Consider the following 17,220-nt stretch of genomic DNA (forward strand, 5'->3'; position numbering starts at 1 on the left):
TATCTCGTGGGGGGGGGGGGACAAGTATAATAAATTAGTACCAATTATCTTCAAAGAAAACAAGTTTCTTCCGAAAACTATTTTTTACATTATTCTGACGTTGATTATTTGAAAATATTCAGGAGTTAATATTTTTCAAAAGGAACATGGAAGTTAGAAGGTTTAAACTTGCTAAGCAAAATCAAATATCGATTTGGAAGATTCAAGGCTATCGATGGCAAACATTTAGAAATAGGCTGATTTGTATATACACACATGCACACTCTACATCTATCTATCTATCTATCTATCTATCTATCTATCTATCTATCTATCTATCTTAGTGATGGAACAGTTTTAATATATTTTCCGATTCTGTACTAAATTTCCAATTCCAATACAATTACTGATTCCGATTCTTTATAAATCTTGAAACTATACAATAGTTATTTTATCCCGATTACCGTAAAACACATCTAAAATGTGCATATATTTACTCAAACGTAAAGAAAACATATGTGAGAGGGGTGATTTACGGATTCAAGTTTTACTGGAAGTTTAAATTAATAAATAGTGGAAGATTTTTCTTTTTTTTTTTCACATAGGCATAACCACTTATCAAGGCCAGAGATCACTCGAGGATAAGTGTTAAGAGTGTACAGTAGTCAATTGAACAATATAGTTATCGTTAGTAATAGAAATTTGGTAAATTTGTTGACTTAAGTAGAACGGCTCGTCAAGAACTTGTTTATGTTGGACTTGAAGACAACCATATTGTAGTCAGCTGGAAAGCAGGAAAACGGAAGACAATTCCACATGTGTCCAGTTCTAAGAAAGAAGATTTGTTTATGGAATCTACGTTTAGGTTTAGGCATAGATAAAGAGTGGGAGGGATTATTGAAAATCAAATAAAAAAAAAAGATAATTAAAGGAATCCTTTAAGCATCTGAAAATAAGCACAAATTTTCCGATTCCGATACCTTGAAAAGTTCCGATTTTTCCAATTCACGATTTCAACTCTGATAATTCGCCTCAACACTAATATATATATATATATATATATATATATATATATATATATATATATATATATATATATATATATTATCCTGGCTTGAGGTAGTTGCCTGTCTAGCCGCACTGACGAGCTGTGAAACAGCGAAACAATACTGTATGTGAATGACTATATATATATATATATATATATATATATATATATATATGAAATTTATTACTGTGAGTCCAGAATGAGTTTACAAATTGTTTCAGCTAGAGGAAAATCCTCAAAGAGAGGAAAAATCCAACTAGCATCATCAGAATTCATAGATGGACTGAAAATTGACAGAACAGTTTGGTAGGGAAATGTACACACACACACACACACACACACACACACACACACACACACATGCGCACACACACACACCGTCAGACAATTTCATTTTTATAGATATATAAATGATGATTTTCAAATCATGAGATTTATGAACAAAGTTTTTGGTCATACCAATAAGAGTGTTAGTCTTGTGTGCTAATTAGTCCATCTATGAATTCTGATGATGCTAGTTGGATTTTTCCTCTCTTTGAGGATTTTCCTCTAGCTGAAACAATTTGTAAACTCATTCTGGACTCACAGTAATAAATTTCCTATATACTGCTCTGACTACACATTGAGCACTCTAGTCCGGTTTTTTCACCACTGGTAAATATATATATATATATATATATATATATATATATATATATATATATATATATATATATATATATAGTACTGTATGTGGATGACTATAATGCTCCTTATCTTGAGTTGAGCATATTGAGAGGTGATACACGAATTACCATTAGCGTATTAAGCAATGCTCTTTGTGTAAACAAATCGAGAGTAGGTATTTCGGACGATGTCAAAACTTCGTTAATTCACTGCTCGCGCAGCAGTCGCTGGTTAGTGTAATGGTTAGAAGCCTTGACTACAGGCGGCCGGGTTTTGATCATGGCTTGAGATAGTTACCTGTCTATTTTTTATATCTTTCTGTAATTTTAACATAATCTAACTAAGATGTTGGGAGATTAAAAAAAAATATATGCAAAATTCAAAGAATCTTTATTTATGAAAAATAATGTCTTTTAAATGTTGCCCATTTTCAGCTTCGCATATTTGTGTTCTTTCCAAAAATTATTCATGACAGACGGCAGGATATCTGGATTTCAATTTAACTCCCTTATTTCGTTCCTGATGTTTTCCTTCAATTCTTGTAGGGTTTGGGGTTTGTTAACATAGATTCTTTCTTTAAGATATCTCCACAAGAAAAAGTTGGGGCTAGTCAAGTCTGGGGAACGTAGTGGCCTTCTTTTCTTTTTATTCCTTAATCTTTTGTTTACTTCTTTCCTTCCCTAATCTGACTGAGAAGTAGAACTGCCGAAAAATCTGGTAGGGTGGTGGTCAGGCATTTTTTTTTTAGGGCGATTATACTTTCTTGTTTTTATACATTTTTTGAGTAGGATTTTCAAATTAAATCAAATTTTTACTGTATCTTTTGTTTTTGAAATTGTTACATTAAAATACAGTTAACAACCCTCCTCCATATACTCGAACAGGAGTTGGAGTATCGACGTTGCTCACGATGGAATTGAGATATAGTAATGAAAAAGTGCTCAATATCCGTAGTATAGCAGGGGCGTCCAAACGGAATTTCACTTCTATTTATTATTTATGGACCCGAGCAACACCGGGTATCCCTGCTAATAAACTATAGAACCTAAGTGTCTTTATATGCGTAAGTGTAGAGAGATAATAACGTTTTAAAAGGTTTTTAAAAAGCTTATTAATTTACAAATGGCATCGTTCGTGAGTACGTATAGATTGGTGTATAAAATTATAAATTAGCATGACCCGAGTCCCGGCTCTGCCCGGATGAAATAGAAAAGAATAATTTTAAACCTTAATCTGTGTTGCACTGAAACAGCCTCTACTTGAATAGCAAATAAATTGTTTTAAAGCAAAGGCACTTGGGTATTCATCCCAAATCTTTTTTCCTTTATCCATTTGTGACATATTAATGTTAAGTTTCAATGCAAGTAATTTATGTGATTAAAATAGGATCTATTTGTAAATAGTCTAACGAGGACTAAAAAAAATCCATGTTCATGCAGAGGTTGTTTTTCTGCCATACAGAATTTCTGCTGGAGGTAAATGTTTAAAACGTTAAAACGTCTTCAGTAACTAGACGATGATACCCTTTTCTCTTCCTTGCAAACTCTTTCCCACAGAAGAGACGTTACGGGCATATCTCCACTCTATCATTATTTTCATGGCAAATTCTCGTCTGAGCTCCAATCTATGGCTTCCGTTTGCAAAACTTTCACTAAAAACACTCGACTAGTTATAACCACTATATACAATTTCCCCCCACTCTCTATCTGTGCCTAAATCTAAACGCAGTCTCCATGAACAAAGTTTATTTCCCAGAACTGCCCGTATGTGAAACACAATTCCACTGTCCTGCTTTCCGGTTGAATACAACATAGTAGCCTTCAAATCCAATGTAAACAAGTTTTTTGTTGAGAAACAATCAAATTTTACAAAAATTTACACTATTAACGATTACTATACTACCACCTTACATTCATTAACCCTTATTCTCAAGTGGCCTTCGAGCCTTAAGTGGTGACTCCCAAGTAAAAAAAAGAACATGATGTTCGTCCATTGCTGCGAAAATGACCATGATCATGCAATTGTTCTGTGGGTTCGAAGATGTCTTGTTAGTCCGATTCGAATTCTGAAGTATTTCCCTCATGTTGGACACCAATGGGATAATTCTGCATCAAATATGTTGATTGCTCTGTCTTTTTTAATCTCACTTCTCTCTTGCGTTCTTCATTGTGTGTGGATTCAGCAATTGTAGTCCCTTTGTGAGTTGTGACACGACAGGAACATCTGTCTTGAGTTTGTTTTTCCCAATACAAACCAAACTGTTTGAGGGAGACCTTCAGATTGTCCTTGAAGCGTTTCTGCTGTCCTCCTGTGGGTCTTTTTCCTTTGGACAGTTCACTGTAAAGGAGCGGTTTTGTGAGCCTTGAATCAGGCATGTGACATATATGACCTGCCCAATGCATCTGGTATTGCTGTAACATGGTGTGTATTGACGGAAGGGTTGACTGGGCTAGAACTTTAGTGTCTGAGATCTTGTCTTGCTACAGAGGCAGATCACATGGAAATAGTTCAGTCTCTTGTCATGTCTGACATTTACAGTCCATGTTTCACGAGGATGGTAATAATCACAGCTCTGTATACTTGAAGTTTGGTCTGCAGCCAAATTCCTGTACGCTCCCACACAGTGATTCTGAGACGTCCAAAGGCAGCATTAGCCCTGGTTATCTTGCAATCAATTTCATCTATGTGTACTGCCCTTGACAGAATACTGCCTGGTAAGTGAACTTGTCCACAGCTTTTAGGTTAGTTCCATGAATTCAGATCTAAGACTCAATATACCTTTTTCCAGTGGCAGACTGGTACATTACTTAAGTCTTCTTTAGATTAATAGTCAAATGGAAATTATCGCATGCCTTAGAAAAACGATCAACAATATATTGCATGTTCGGCTCTGTATTAGCATTTAGGGGACAGTCATCAGCAAAGAAAAGGTTTCGTATGATGGTGGTCTTAATCCCGGTGACAAAACTAAGTCGTTTTAAGTTGAACAATTTGCCATCTGTCAGGTAATTGATGCTTACTCCAGGAGGATCTTTTGTGTTGAATGCATCAATTAGCACTGCCGAGAACATCATGCTGAAGAGCGTTGGCACCGTCATTGATTGGGAAGTCATTGGAAGCCTCTCCATCATCTATGACACGAGCCATCAAAACCCATCATGAAATTGTTTGATGAGTGAAATGAATTTGTCAGGACATCCAAATTTGGTTATGATTTTCAACAGAACTTTCCGGTTTACAGTATCAAAGGCTTTAGTCAAATCGATGAATGTGGTGTCAAAATCCTGGTATTGTTCTTGACAGTTTTCCTGGAGTTGATGAACAACAAATACCATGTCAACTGTACCATGCCCCATATACGAAAACCACATCGACTTTTCGGAGGAGACCATGGTTTTCTAACATTCACAACAAAAAGAATGTTAAATTTCTTTCTTTCGATATAAAATCATATTACCAATCTATATCAGTAATCCTTTAAAATAAGTCTCTTTTAATGGCCCGTAAAATAACAGATATGACTCCAGACGAAACCAAACTCATGGCTACAAAATCTATAATAACATTTGACAACAAATTTTGGACGAGAAATAATACCCCTGATCATTTCAATATTTTTGACCGACTCGGCTCAGGTCACCGTTTAACTGATGCTCTTAAAAACTCAGGATATAAAACACAAATAAAACACCAAAATAAAACTGATAAAAATACAATTAGCATAAAAAGCTACAATAATTATAATAAACCTAGCAAAAATATAATAACCTATAATATGGCCATGTCAACACACAAAAAATTGTATAGTTTATCAATATGGATCGTATTAGTTTTAAATTCAAGTTAATATGTAATCTATTTTCGCAATATATTTGCACTAGTATAAAAGGAACTATAACACCAGTACACTGACTATTTACGGTGCGATCCAACGCATTGCAAAAATGGTGGTGGATGCACATACGTCGAGGAAAATGGTGCGATGAAAAGAAAATGCAACTGTATTAGAATTTACGTCGGAGAACGTTGCGAAAAATGTAAGTATCATTATTATGTTTGAACTCAACTATTGTCAATTGAAAATAAATTAAATAAAATAATTAATTAAATAAATTAACTTTAAATAATATTTCTAAATAGAATAATTAAAACGATTCTGTTGCAACAAACAATAAAATCGAGCTAATTATTAAAATAGATTTTCTTTAATGTAATATGCAAATGAGATTATTCATTGAATCTAGATTGCTTTTGAATACATGGTATATATAGAATTCATGCTGGAATAAAAGTTAGTCTTCAGTATGAAAATTAATTTTTGAAGCAGTATATCTTTTGTACATATTGATTAAATTGTGAACAAACAGCCAAGAATACGGCTTTATTATAATACAAGATTCAAGCAAGGACGGCCGGACGGTCCACAGAGTTTTATAATTATTAAAATAACTTTGTAATTATATGTCTAAAAAAAAGTGAAAATGTGTGTGTGTGAGAGGACACTTCTCCACCTACATAGTCAACGAATTTTTTCATCTATAAATTTGAAATTCGGTATATAGGGTATTCAGACATGCGGAAAACGTTTAAATCTGTTTCATCCGGACAAATGGGTTGTTAAGCGGGTCAAAATTGAAAAAATTGGTACTTAGGAGTCATCAAGTTTTTATCTGTTTGTTAACTGTTTTATGACTGCGCATGCGCGATCGTGAAATATGATAGTTTTCTTATGTTAAGAAGAAGTATGTTTGAAAACACTTTTCAAAGAAGATGTAAAGCTGGGCTAAAGATTATTGTACTTGACTTACTCTCTTTAGGTTTTGGTTTCGATCTCAGCTCGAGTGTTTTTTTTATTTGCAAAAAGTGACCTGTTTAGAAAAGACATTATATACGCATGCACATATCTCAGTTTCTGTATGAATTAAAATAGAATATTTATGCGTATTTTACGACAAGGCAACGTCGGGTAGCCTGCTAATATATGTATAAAAGTGAAAATGTGTGTATGTGAGGATACTTCTTAACCTATATAGTTAACGAATTTTTGATATACGACTTGAAATTTGTTATATAGGGTATTCAGACATGCGGAAAATTTATAATCGGTTTTCATTCGAAAAAAAGGTTGCTGAGGGATAAAAATTGGAAAAAAAATAGTACTTACGGGTCATCAGATTTTTATCTGTTTGTCAACTGTTTCATGAAGTTTAAAAACACTTTTTAAAGATCTTGGCAAACCGGTCTAATGGTTATCGCACTTGACTCACTGTCTTTAGGTTTCGATTTTGATCTCACTCTAGTATTCTTTTTACTTACATTCTTTCCGTATTTTACTACATTTTTAAATGGAATTTAACGTTTAATATCGGGCAATGCCGAGTACATTTCTTGGGTTTGTATTACTGTACACATAGATTCGAAAAAGTTGTCAAAAAACAAATATATAACAAATAAATGTTATCAAAGGCAAGATAAGTTACTTTTCTGCCACCCTCTTTAACACCGTAAGTATGGAAAAAGGTGTTATAAATAAAAAACTATACAAAATACTATTAAAAGCCCGCCGAATATATGTCAACCTATGTCACAGTAACATATATTGAGCGAGTTTTAACAGTATTTTATCCGGTTTTTTATTTATAACATCTTTTCCCACACTTACCGTGTTAAAGAGAGAATAAGACGCCATCTTGAATGTTCCAATACATCGGTAAACACTGTATGGTTTTCGAGCTGAATAAACATATTACATTGAATAAAAACACAAAAAATATATCCAGTTTGGTAGAAAAGTAACTTATCTTGCCTTTGATAACATTTATTTGTTATATATTTGTTTTTTGACAACTTTTTCGAATCTATGTGTACAGTAATACAAACCCCATTTCTTAACACACACACACGCACACACACACACACGCATATATATATATATATATATATATATATATAAAGTAGTAGCGTTTGTGTGTGTGTCTGTGTGTACAACTCTCCTACAGCCCAAACCTCATCATGACCAAACCTGGCATGATGATGGCCCCCCACCTAGGAATGTTACACATCAGTTTTAAAGGTTACGATCAAGGCCATCCTCTATGTATATATATACTCTCTTCAGCCTACACCACTACTGATCATGACTAAACCTTACATGATGATGGTCTCCGACCTAGGGATGGCACACACTATTTTTTAGGGTCATGGTTATATGTTAAGGTCGGGAATTCACTAGTATTCATATAAAATCGAAGGAATACGCCAGTAGTTTAATTTTCGTATATAAATTATGACCTTTTCTGATGACCTAAAAAAATAAAAAATAAAAAACACCTACTGTTGACTTTTTATTCCCAATCCATGTAAGCATAGAAAGTTGTAGGTTGTTATGCATCTGTTTTACTCCCAAACTTTTTCGTTAAGGGATCGGAGCACATCTATTTATACACATATACATATACAAATAAAGCTTTATTATAGAATGGAAGATTTACAAACTTTATCATACAGATAGATGATGAAGACATTCATAAATGAACTCATTAACCCCCTTTATTATGATCAGCGTCCTTTGTATTTTATCCGCAAATAATAACTAAGAAAAGTCAGTTTTATATGAAAATAATAAGCAGCTGAAAATATTTCCTGAATTCAAACAAACATCAAAACTGATAAGATATGAAGGCAGTTTCCGATTTGACTTGTTCTAGATTTCTTATCGAAGCACATGTCGTGTCTTCCACGGAATCTCATCATATATAAACCTATGTCCCCGTTTGTAACGATTCAGCCATTTCAACGTTACATTATAGAACTGCGAAGGCAATTTGATATTTTTACACGAATTCAATGCACAACAAGCAGTAAGTCGTATCTTCTTTTGAAATCTTATCGTCTAAAACAGTAATTCACAATAGTTTCCATATTATTCTCCGTGTTTTGATATGACGAAATGATATATCGATTTCACCCAACGTAGACGGATATCAGTTCTTAGAGCCTGTTATCTATACGTCACATTTTATTTCAGAAAGGCAAGTAATCTGTTCTCTTCTTTAATTGAGAATTTCAATTAAGACGAATCTAATCCCTCTTTTTCTGTATATAGCTTCACACTGTAAGATGAGTGCCCAGAATAACTTGGATAACAACAGGCACATTCTTGTGTCTATTTTACAAGTGCTTTAATGGACGGTGCTCTGATGAACTCATAGCACTTATGTCCCCCACAACGTACATGCTTCAATCTGACATGAAAAGCAACAAAATCCCACCCTTCACTGTTGAGGTCTCTAGAGTTTGGAAAGGTTTTTACTCTAATAGTTTTCCCCTCGGACTGTAAGTCTTTAGAATTTCACCCCGTTCCCTGCTTCCCTGGCTGTACTAATCTGTATAAATTTAAACGTGATGTGAACAAAGATCTCGCTGCTCAACTCCCCAAAGTCCTCTGTTAGGTACGATTAAAAATTGTAGCTGCTTACATTCCAAGTAATAATATGCCTCGTTTATGTCGAAAAGAGTATAAAAACAAAAAATGAAACAAAAAACAACAAGCACATACATAAAATGTAATGCCTTCCACTTATTGATCTATGTTGTTCGAAAACAAAAAAAATAATTTTGAACGCTTCCTTTGATTTTAATAGATAGTTCTGTTCAATATTTGTTTTATTTCGTAAGATTTAGAGGAAGTTGAAATAGAAATTACTCACTATTTTGTACTCTCGCTTGCCTCAACAACACTGTTACCAAAATCCTATAAGACACAAATTTCGAGACTTTCCAGAAAAGAGTACATTTTCACTACTTCCTTTAAATCTGATGAAAAAAAGCAAATATTGAACAAAATGCACACACACACACACACACACACACACACACACACACACACACACACACACACATATAAAACAAAGCAAAAAAACTGAAGCGATATAAATTTTATAAAATTTCAAGAATAAGTGCTTATAAAATTTGTACAGTTCCAAACTCTCTAAATTGTTGAACCCAATCATAGCGACATTGTAATGTTCTTTTTCACTACAGTATATGATTTGTTGGTAAAATAGTTTTCTTTTTGCAAGGGGGTCACCACTTATCAATATCATAAAGGCCACCCGAGGATAAAGATTAATGAGTGCACAGTGGTCGCCGAAACACCAGCGTAGTGATTGTTAGTTGTTGAAGTTAAGTACAGTGCAAACCAAATTTTTAGACAAATCGATTTTTGTTTATTTTTTTTTCGTAACCAATTAGTGTAAGGTCTCTGTGTTTTCTTTGACATATTGCGGACTAGTTATACTAACATTTGTATAAAAAATTGCGGACTAGTTATACTAACATTTGTATAAAAAATTTCGATTCCAAAATGTTACCTGGAGTAAAATATAAAAAAAATTGATTTTCAACAGAACCAAATTATTATGCAAACAATTGGATAAACATTTATTTCAGGTATAACATCACAATAAAGCATTGAAATCAGTTAAAAAAAATTATCTATATTCCTATAAATTCGTTTTTCTTTTGTGTGTATTGATATTCATATTAAAACAAACTCTTTTCTATTTATTTAAAAAGATGGGTTGTGGAATTGCATTCATTAGCAAAAAATCTAGCTAATTTACATATTCTTTTAAACATTCATTTTAATTAATTCCCTATTAGTTTTTTCGGTTTTCTTATGGGATGATAATCTTTAGTTAACTATTACGTGTAATTATATTCATGCAGATATTCTACATGATTTATACTTGCATAATGTTTGTGTAAAAGTTTACAGTAAACACAAAGTAGTTTCCATATATATTTATGTATACGTATATATTTTTGTTTAATCTATCTATCTATCTATCTATCTATCTATCTATCTATAAAAGTGAACGTGTGTGTGTCTGTGTGTGTGTCTGTGTGTCTGTGTACATTTCCCTACACAATAAATATGTCAATTTTAAGTCTACAGACTCGAAATTTGATATGCAGGGTACTGAGATTTAGGAAAATCAATGTGACCGGATTTCGGCCAGAAATTTGTCGATTAAGGGGTCAAAGTTCAAAGATTTGACTTTTGAGAACTCTACTAAACTCCTCCGACAATTTTTGGTCTACACACTTGAAATTTTAGATATAGGTTCATTGGACATGGATCTAACTTAATACCTTAATTTAAGTAAAAAACAATTAATTTTAAGGGGTCATAATAGGGGTCAAAGTTAAAAAAATTGACCGCTTTTTTTTTTGCTCAACATACGCTCCAAATACCTAGGCAACGCCGGGCTGAAATGCTAGTATATATATATATATATATGTATATATATATATATATATATATATATATATATATATATATATATATATATATATATATATATATATATATATAGTAGTGATATGACGATTCCAATATTTTTTCCAATTCTGATACAATTACCGATTCTGTTTTGAATTTCCGATTCCGATACAAATACCGATTTAGGGAACCTTGTATAATGTTGACATTGTTATGAATATATAATCCGAGAAAAAACAAAAAAACAAAACAAAGACTTGTGTCTATTTTTTGTTTATTTTTTCTGTTCGCTCCCATTTCGTAACGTCACATTAACTGATTGGATGAAGATTTCCTTTTGTTAATGGTACTGCTGCCCAACGCACGTAAGCGAATCACCCGGAGTTGCTCGGTTATAAATTTTGAAAGTATACGGCAATCAAGCTACGCACAAGTTTCCGTGTTTCATTCGGGCTATTGCATGAATCAATGTTGCTATATGTTTTTGTGTGTTCCCGTGGTACTGAGTTTGCTAACTAGATCATCTTGCGTATCGAGGACTGCTGAAGTAAATACTGGAAATAGATACATAACATTTTATGAATATACATAAATTATTATTAATAATAATATATTTATATATTTACTAGCAGGGGTGCCCGGCGTTGCTCGGGTGTTTGGAGGTGTATGCTGTGCAAAAAAAGCAAAAAAACAAAAAAAATGGTTAATTTTTTAAAACTTTGACCCCTATTATGACCCCTTAAAATTTATAGTTTCGGGCTCAAATCACTTTATTAAGTTAGATCCAGGTTCAAGGAACCTATATCTAAAATTTCAAGTGTCTAGACCCAAAATTGTCGGAGGAGTTTGGTAGAGTTCTTAAAGGTCAAATCGTTGAAATTTGACCCCTTAACAGCCAAATTTCTGGCTGACACCCGTCACATCGATTTTCCCAAATCTCAGTACCCGGTATTTCAAATTTCGAGTCTATAGACTAAAAATTGACAGAGTTATTGCGTAGGGAAATGTACACAGACAGACACACACACAGACACACAGACAGACAGACAGACACGTTCACTTTTATAGATATATAGATAGATGTATATTTATGTAGGTATGCATATTAAAATGGAAACAAATGAAACACTGAGTAAGACAAGTGTCAGTTTTTTTTTAAATTTTTACAAAAAGCTTATTACATATTAAGGCTAGGAGGTCAATCGATGATAAGGTTTAATGTGTATAGTGTTGTCATTGGGACAGTAGTAAATCGTTTGTGGTGGACATTTGGTATAATTAGATTATTATTTACAAGAACGGTTCAATAAGAACTTGTTTATATTGGACTTGAATACAGCAGTATTGTAGTCAGCTGGAAAGTAGATCAGCGGAACAGAGTTTCACAGGCAGTCAATTCTAGGGAAAAAAGTTTTGTTCATGGAATCCATGTTTAGCTACTATATCACTTCATTAGACATCGATAGAGAGTGGGGAAATTTATTGATAGTGATTTGGGCTAGACGAGTGCTTTTTTTATGGAAGATTAGTGAGGTGGGAATCATAGATTGGAGCTCAGTCGAACACTTGCCATGAAAATATTGATAATAAAAGCATAAGTGAAATTTTGTAAGTGAAAACCTGGGAAAAAGATAATTGATAACAATGCATTTTCATATGTAAAGTTTTATAAAAAATATTAAAGTTCTTTTGAATTAGTAATTGTTGATTTATGCCAATTTTTGTTTGGCAAAAACGTTTAGTCAATAGTCACAAGGCATAGAAGTATGTATGTCAACATGTTCATAGTGAAAATAATATGCGTATGTAAGTAATAGGCAGTATGGCACTGTGTGCATGCGTTGGTTTACCTTGTGCATGTTAATAAATATGAGTGGGTAACAATCCATTTCTGTTCGTCTGACTTTCGCTAGGGCATAGATAGGTGTGTCAGAAACTCCGTGAAAAATATTGAATAATTCGACCCCCTGTTTTTCCAAGCTTATAACTACTCGAAAAATGTAATTCAAACCCTAAATTTTTCAATTAAAGGAGCAAGGACCAAGGTTTCATTAAAAAAAAAACAAAAAAAAAACAAACAAACAAACAACGTGGTTTAAAAAAAAACAGGCTTCAAACTTCTGACTTTACAGGTAAATTTCTAAAAAACACTTCTTTTTTGTTTTAAATTTGAATATATTATTTATTCATCTTTTATCTTCAATTTGTGATATATAAAACTTTGGTGAGTAAATTAATTATTTACTTTTTAATAGACATTTCAAAATGGTGGGGGGCGTGAATTAAAAAAAAACGTTTGTCTAAAATATTGTATTCGATTTATTGGAAAGAGCATAAAATTTCACATTGACCCTGAAAATATGGTAAAAATAGAATCAATAGAAACATTTTGATAGATTTTTAAAGTTTAAAAATTGAAAAATACTGAACTCGTAAAATTCAATTAATTTCATTATTGTTTTAAAAAAAATATATTTCTATTACTTTTTATAGAACTTTAATAGTTTATTTTGGAAGTATAATCCATAAAAAAATAAACAACTCACTTTTAAAAGAGAAATTACTAGTTTTTTTTATATTTTAACCGCAGTTTCGTGTTAGGGGTGTCAAAAACTCCTACAAAAATTCTGATACACCTAGCGCATAGAATGTGAGTGCGAGATGAATAAGGCCTATGTTTACGTTCTGAAGTGTTCCTTTCCACCATCTTCGTTTGAATGCGAAATTATGTTATTACTTCTATTAATTGTATCATGTTTTTATACTGTCTTCACGAGAACATCTTTAGAGACTTTATTTCTTCCGGGTTTTTTTTTAGGGAGAGTAATATAGTAGCTTTTCGGAAATAGTGTAGTATATTTTTATAGGAGCTTTTCGGGAATAGTGTGGTATATTTTTATAGTGTAGTATATTTTTATTGTGTAGTATATTTTTATAGTGTAGTATATATAGTGTAGTATATTTATAGTGTAGTATATATAGTGTAGTATATATAGTGTAGTATATTTTTATAGTGTAGTATATTTTTATAGTGTAGTATATTTTTATAGTGTAGTATATTTTTATAGTGTAGTATATTTTTATAGTGTAGTATATTTTTACAATGTAGTATATTTTTATAGTGTAGTATATTTTTATAGTGTAGTATATTTTTACAATGTAGTATATTTTTATAGTGTAGTATATTTTTATAGTGTAGTATATTTTTACAATGTAGTATATATAGTAGCTTTTCGGGAATAGTGTAGTATATATTCATTTACTCCATCCTAATGTTTCTACTGATGGTAATGCAGCATTATGTTCTGTAGTCATAGCGCTATTCTCCCAGGCATGACAGTCTTCATTTATTTGAGGAGAGAGTAGCGCAGTACCTGTTTTATTACCATGAGACCATTTCACAGGCTTTAACCGCTCCTTTTCAAAGGAATTAACGTACGTCAAGAAGCAATTGTCATAATCGGCTTTTGGTTAGCAAATTCAACACTTAAATTATATATACAAGTAAAAATATGCAACCGGACATGGGTACATTTTGTGGTGATATTAAAAATAAATATTCACACTTTTATTAAAACATTAACAACCTGTTCAATTATTTAAACATGTTAAATGCTGTTCTGATCCCCATCTGGCATCAATTGAAATGGATGGCTCTCGTCTTCGGGTTTTGACAAGCTTCTGAAATTGACCTTTACTCCTGATCTGAAATGAAACACGTATATCAAGTCTGTTTCCAATGTCGCTGGAAAATGGTAGGATCCTTCTACTGCTCCAGAAGATATCTCACTGCTGATGCGATTCTCTATCTATATAAAAGCCAGGTACGTCCAAGGATGGAGTACTGCTGCCATATATGGGCAGGAGCTACTAAAACAGCCTATGCCTTGACAGAGTACAAAATAGACTTCGTAGCTTAGTGGGGGATTCTTTTTCTCTTCCCTGCAACCTCTCTCCCACAGAAGAGACGCTGCGAGTCTGTCTTTGTTTTATCGTTACTTCTATGGCAAGTGCTCGTCTGAACTCCAATCTCTGGTCCTCCCTCGCAAATCTTTCATGATAAACACCCGTCTAGCTGAAACCATTGCCAAAAATTTTCCACACTCTTTATCTGTGCCAAAATCAAAACGTAGATTTCATGAACAAAGTTTCTTTCTTAGAACTGCACGCCTGTGTAACTCTCTTCCGTTTGCCTGTTTCCCTGACTACAACTTGGATGTCTTCAAGTTCAACATAAACAAATTCCTGATGAACCGCCACCTTAAGTAAGACACTTTATCAAATCTCCAATATTAACAATTACTACCACACTAGCGCATTGATTACTGTACACGCAATAAGCCTGATCCTCGAGTGGCTTCCGGGCCTTGATAAGTGGTGACTACCATGTAAAAAAAAATTAGTACCGTATCTATTCCATATTATCTGAGTGTAGCCCGCCATTGTCACTTGGTTATTTTACTTTTAGTTTGTTTAATTTCATTAAACAAAACAAAAACAAAAAAAAATATGCTGCTCGTATTTTTTCTAATAACGTTTTTATTTGTAAAATAGAATGTTTTGAAATTAAATTTAATAAGCACGTTACTAAACAAAAAAACATCTACATTTAATAAATTAAGAAAAAAAAAAATTCAATGTAATTTTTGTTTTCTTTTATTTTTTGTAACAGATGACAAACATATATCTAAAGTGGTTACTGGTTTTGGTGATTGGAAACGCGGCCGTTTCAGGTAACATTTTATATAATCAAAAAAAAAAACAAAAAAACAAAAAAACAATCGATCACAAATTTCCTTCTTTTTTAAAAAATTGTTTAAATGTGTTTATTTAAATTTTAATAAAGTTTTGAAAAAGTTGCAAATATATTAGATTGGTGCTAAAATCATGTCGTTTTTCTTTACGTTGAACTATATACAAAAAACGACATTATTTTGCAACAACCTAATACTTTGATAAAAAAAACATTTTTTATTTATGGTTTACAAGTTGAAATAAACTATGTATCTGCTATTGCATGATAAAATAAAAGTGCGAAGTGATGTTATGAGTATCGATATAAAGGCAATATATTTTTTGCACGAAATGACAATTCTATGCTTAGAATATAAAACTGATTGGTAATAAAACGTGATTACATTTACATTTTTTTTTTACATAGGCATCACCACATTATCAAGGCCAAGAGGCCACTCAAGGATAAGGGTTAAAGAGTGTACAGTAGAAATTGGACATTATAGTAATCATTAGTAATGAAAATTTGGTAAAGTTGATAACTTATATGGAACGGCTCATCAAAAACTTGTTTACGTTAGACTTGAAGACAACCATATTGTAGTCAGCCAGAAAGCAGGAAAACGGAAGACAATTCCACAGGCGTGCAGTTCTAAGAAAAAAGCTTTGTTCATGGAATCTACGTTTAGGTTTAGGCACAGATAAAGAGTGGGGGGAATTATTGATAGTGTTTACGGCTAGACGAGTGTTTCTTGTGAAAGTTTGGCGAGGGGGGGACCATAGATTGAAGCTCAGTAGAACACATTCCATGAAAATAACGATACATCAGAGACAAACTCGCAACATCTCTTCTGTGAGATAAAGGTTGCAAGGAAGAGAAAAGGACATCTCTTACGAGGCTACGAAGTCTATTTTGAACTCTATCAATTTACATAGTAAACAAATAGACATGTCAGTAGAGGCTGTAAGTTTGAAGTCTATTTATTTTCACCGACACACACACACACACACACACACACACACACACACACACATACACATATGACGTTTCATTCGGTAATGATAAACAGGCGCGAAAATACAAAATGGCGGAGGAGTCAAGCTTGTTCATAAATACAGGGTGACCAAAAAAACAAAAAAAACAAAACAAAAGCTAAATGGTGGGCATCTAGAACATATGTTTTAGAACAGAGAAAAAAGACCAAAGACCCTAGTGTTTTGATGTGATGTTTTGAATATAATACACTAGTTAAGTTTCATTTCATTCGGACAAAAAACTAATGAACGAGGCCTAATTAGAGTTGGGGCCCGTTTATTTTGGTCATCCTAAGAACGCATTCAATTTGTTCCACAAAGGTTTCTTGTCAGTGAAAAAGATCTGGAAAAAATTAAGATACAGTAGTTAGAAATCATATTACTCTTCTACATATATTTTCAATATCATTTTTTGACATTTCTTCCGGTGTCATTTTTACCTTAATTCCTTGTTATGATATATAGATTTTAG

At 32.7% G+C, this 17,220-nt stretch overlaps 1 protein-coding gene across 1 annotated transcript in view; it reads left to right on the top strand.

Moving 5' to 3' along the window:
- Positions 1–8,469: 8,469 nt before the first annotated feature.
- Positions 8,470–17,220, top strand: part of LOC145285855 (chitotriosidase-1-like) — an 85,624-nt gene continuing 76,873 nt past the window's right edge. The window contains exons 1-2 of the mRNA XM_080134295.1: positions 8,470–8,553; positions 15,652–15,712. Of these exons, the coding sequence (XP_079990421.1) occupies positions 15,652–15,712 (61 nt within the window). The 5' untranslated portion in view covers positions 8,470–8,553. The remainder of the gene's footprint in view (positions 8,554–15,651; positions 15,713–17,220) is intronic.

The sequence above is a fragment of the Euprymna scolopes genome, chromosome 10 (genome assembly GCF_053919585.1).
Source record: "Euprymna scolopes isolate OS-2025 chromosome 10, ASM5391958v1, whole genome shotgun sequence".
Taxonomy (NCBI): Eukaryota; Metazoa; Mollusca; class Cephalopoda; order Sepiida; family Sepiolidae; genus Euprymna; species Euprymna scolopes.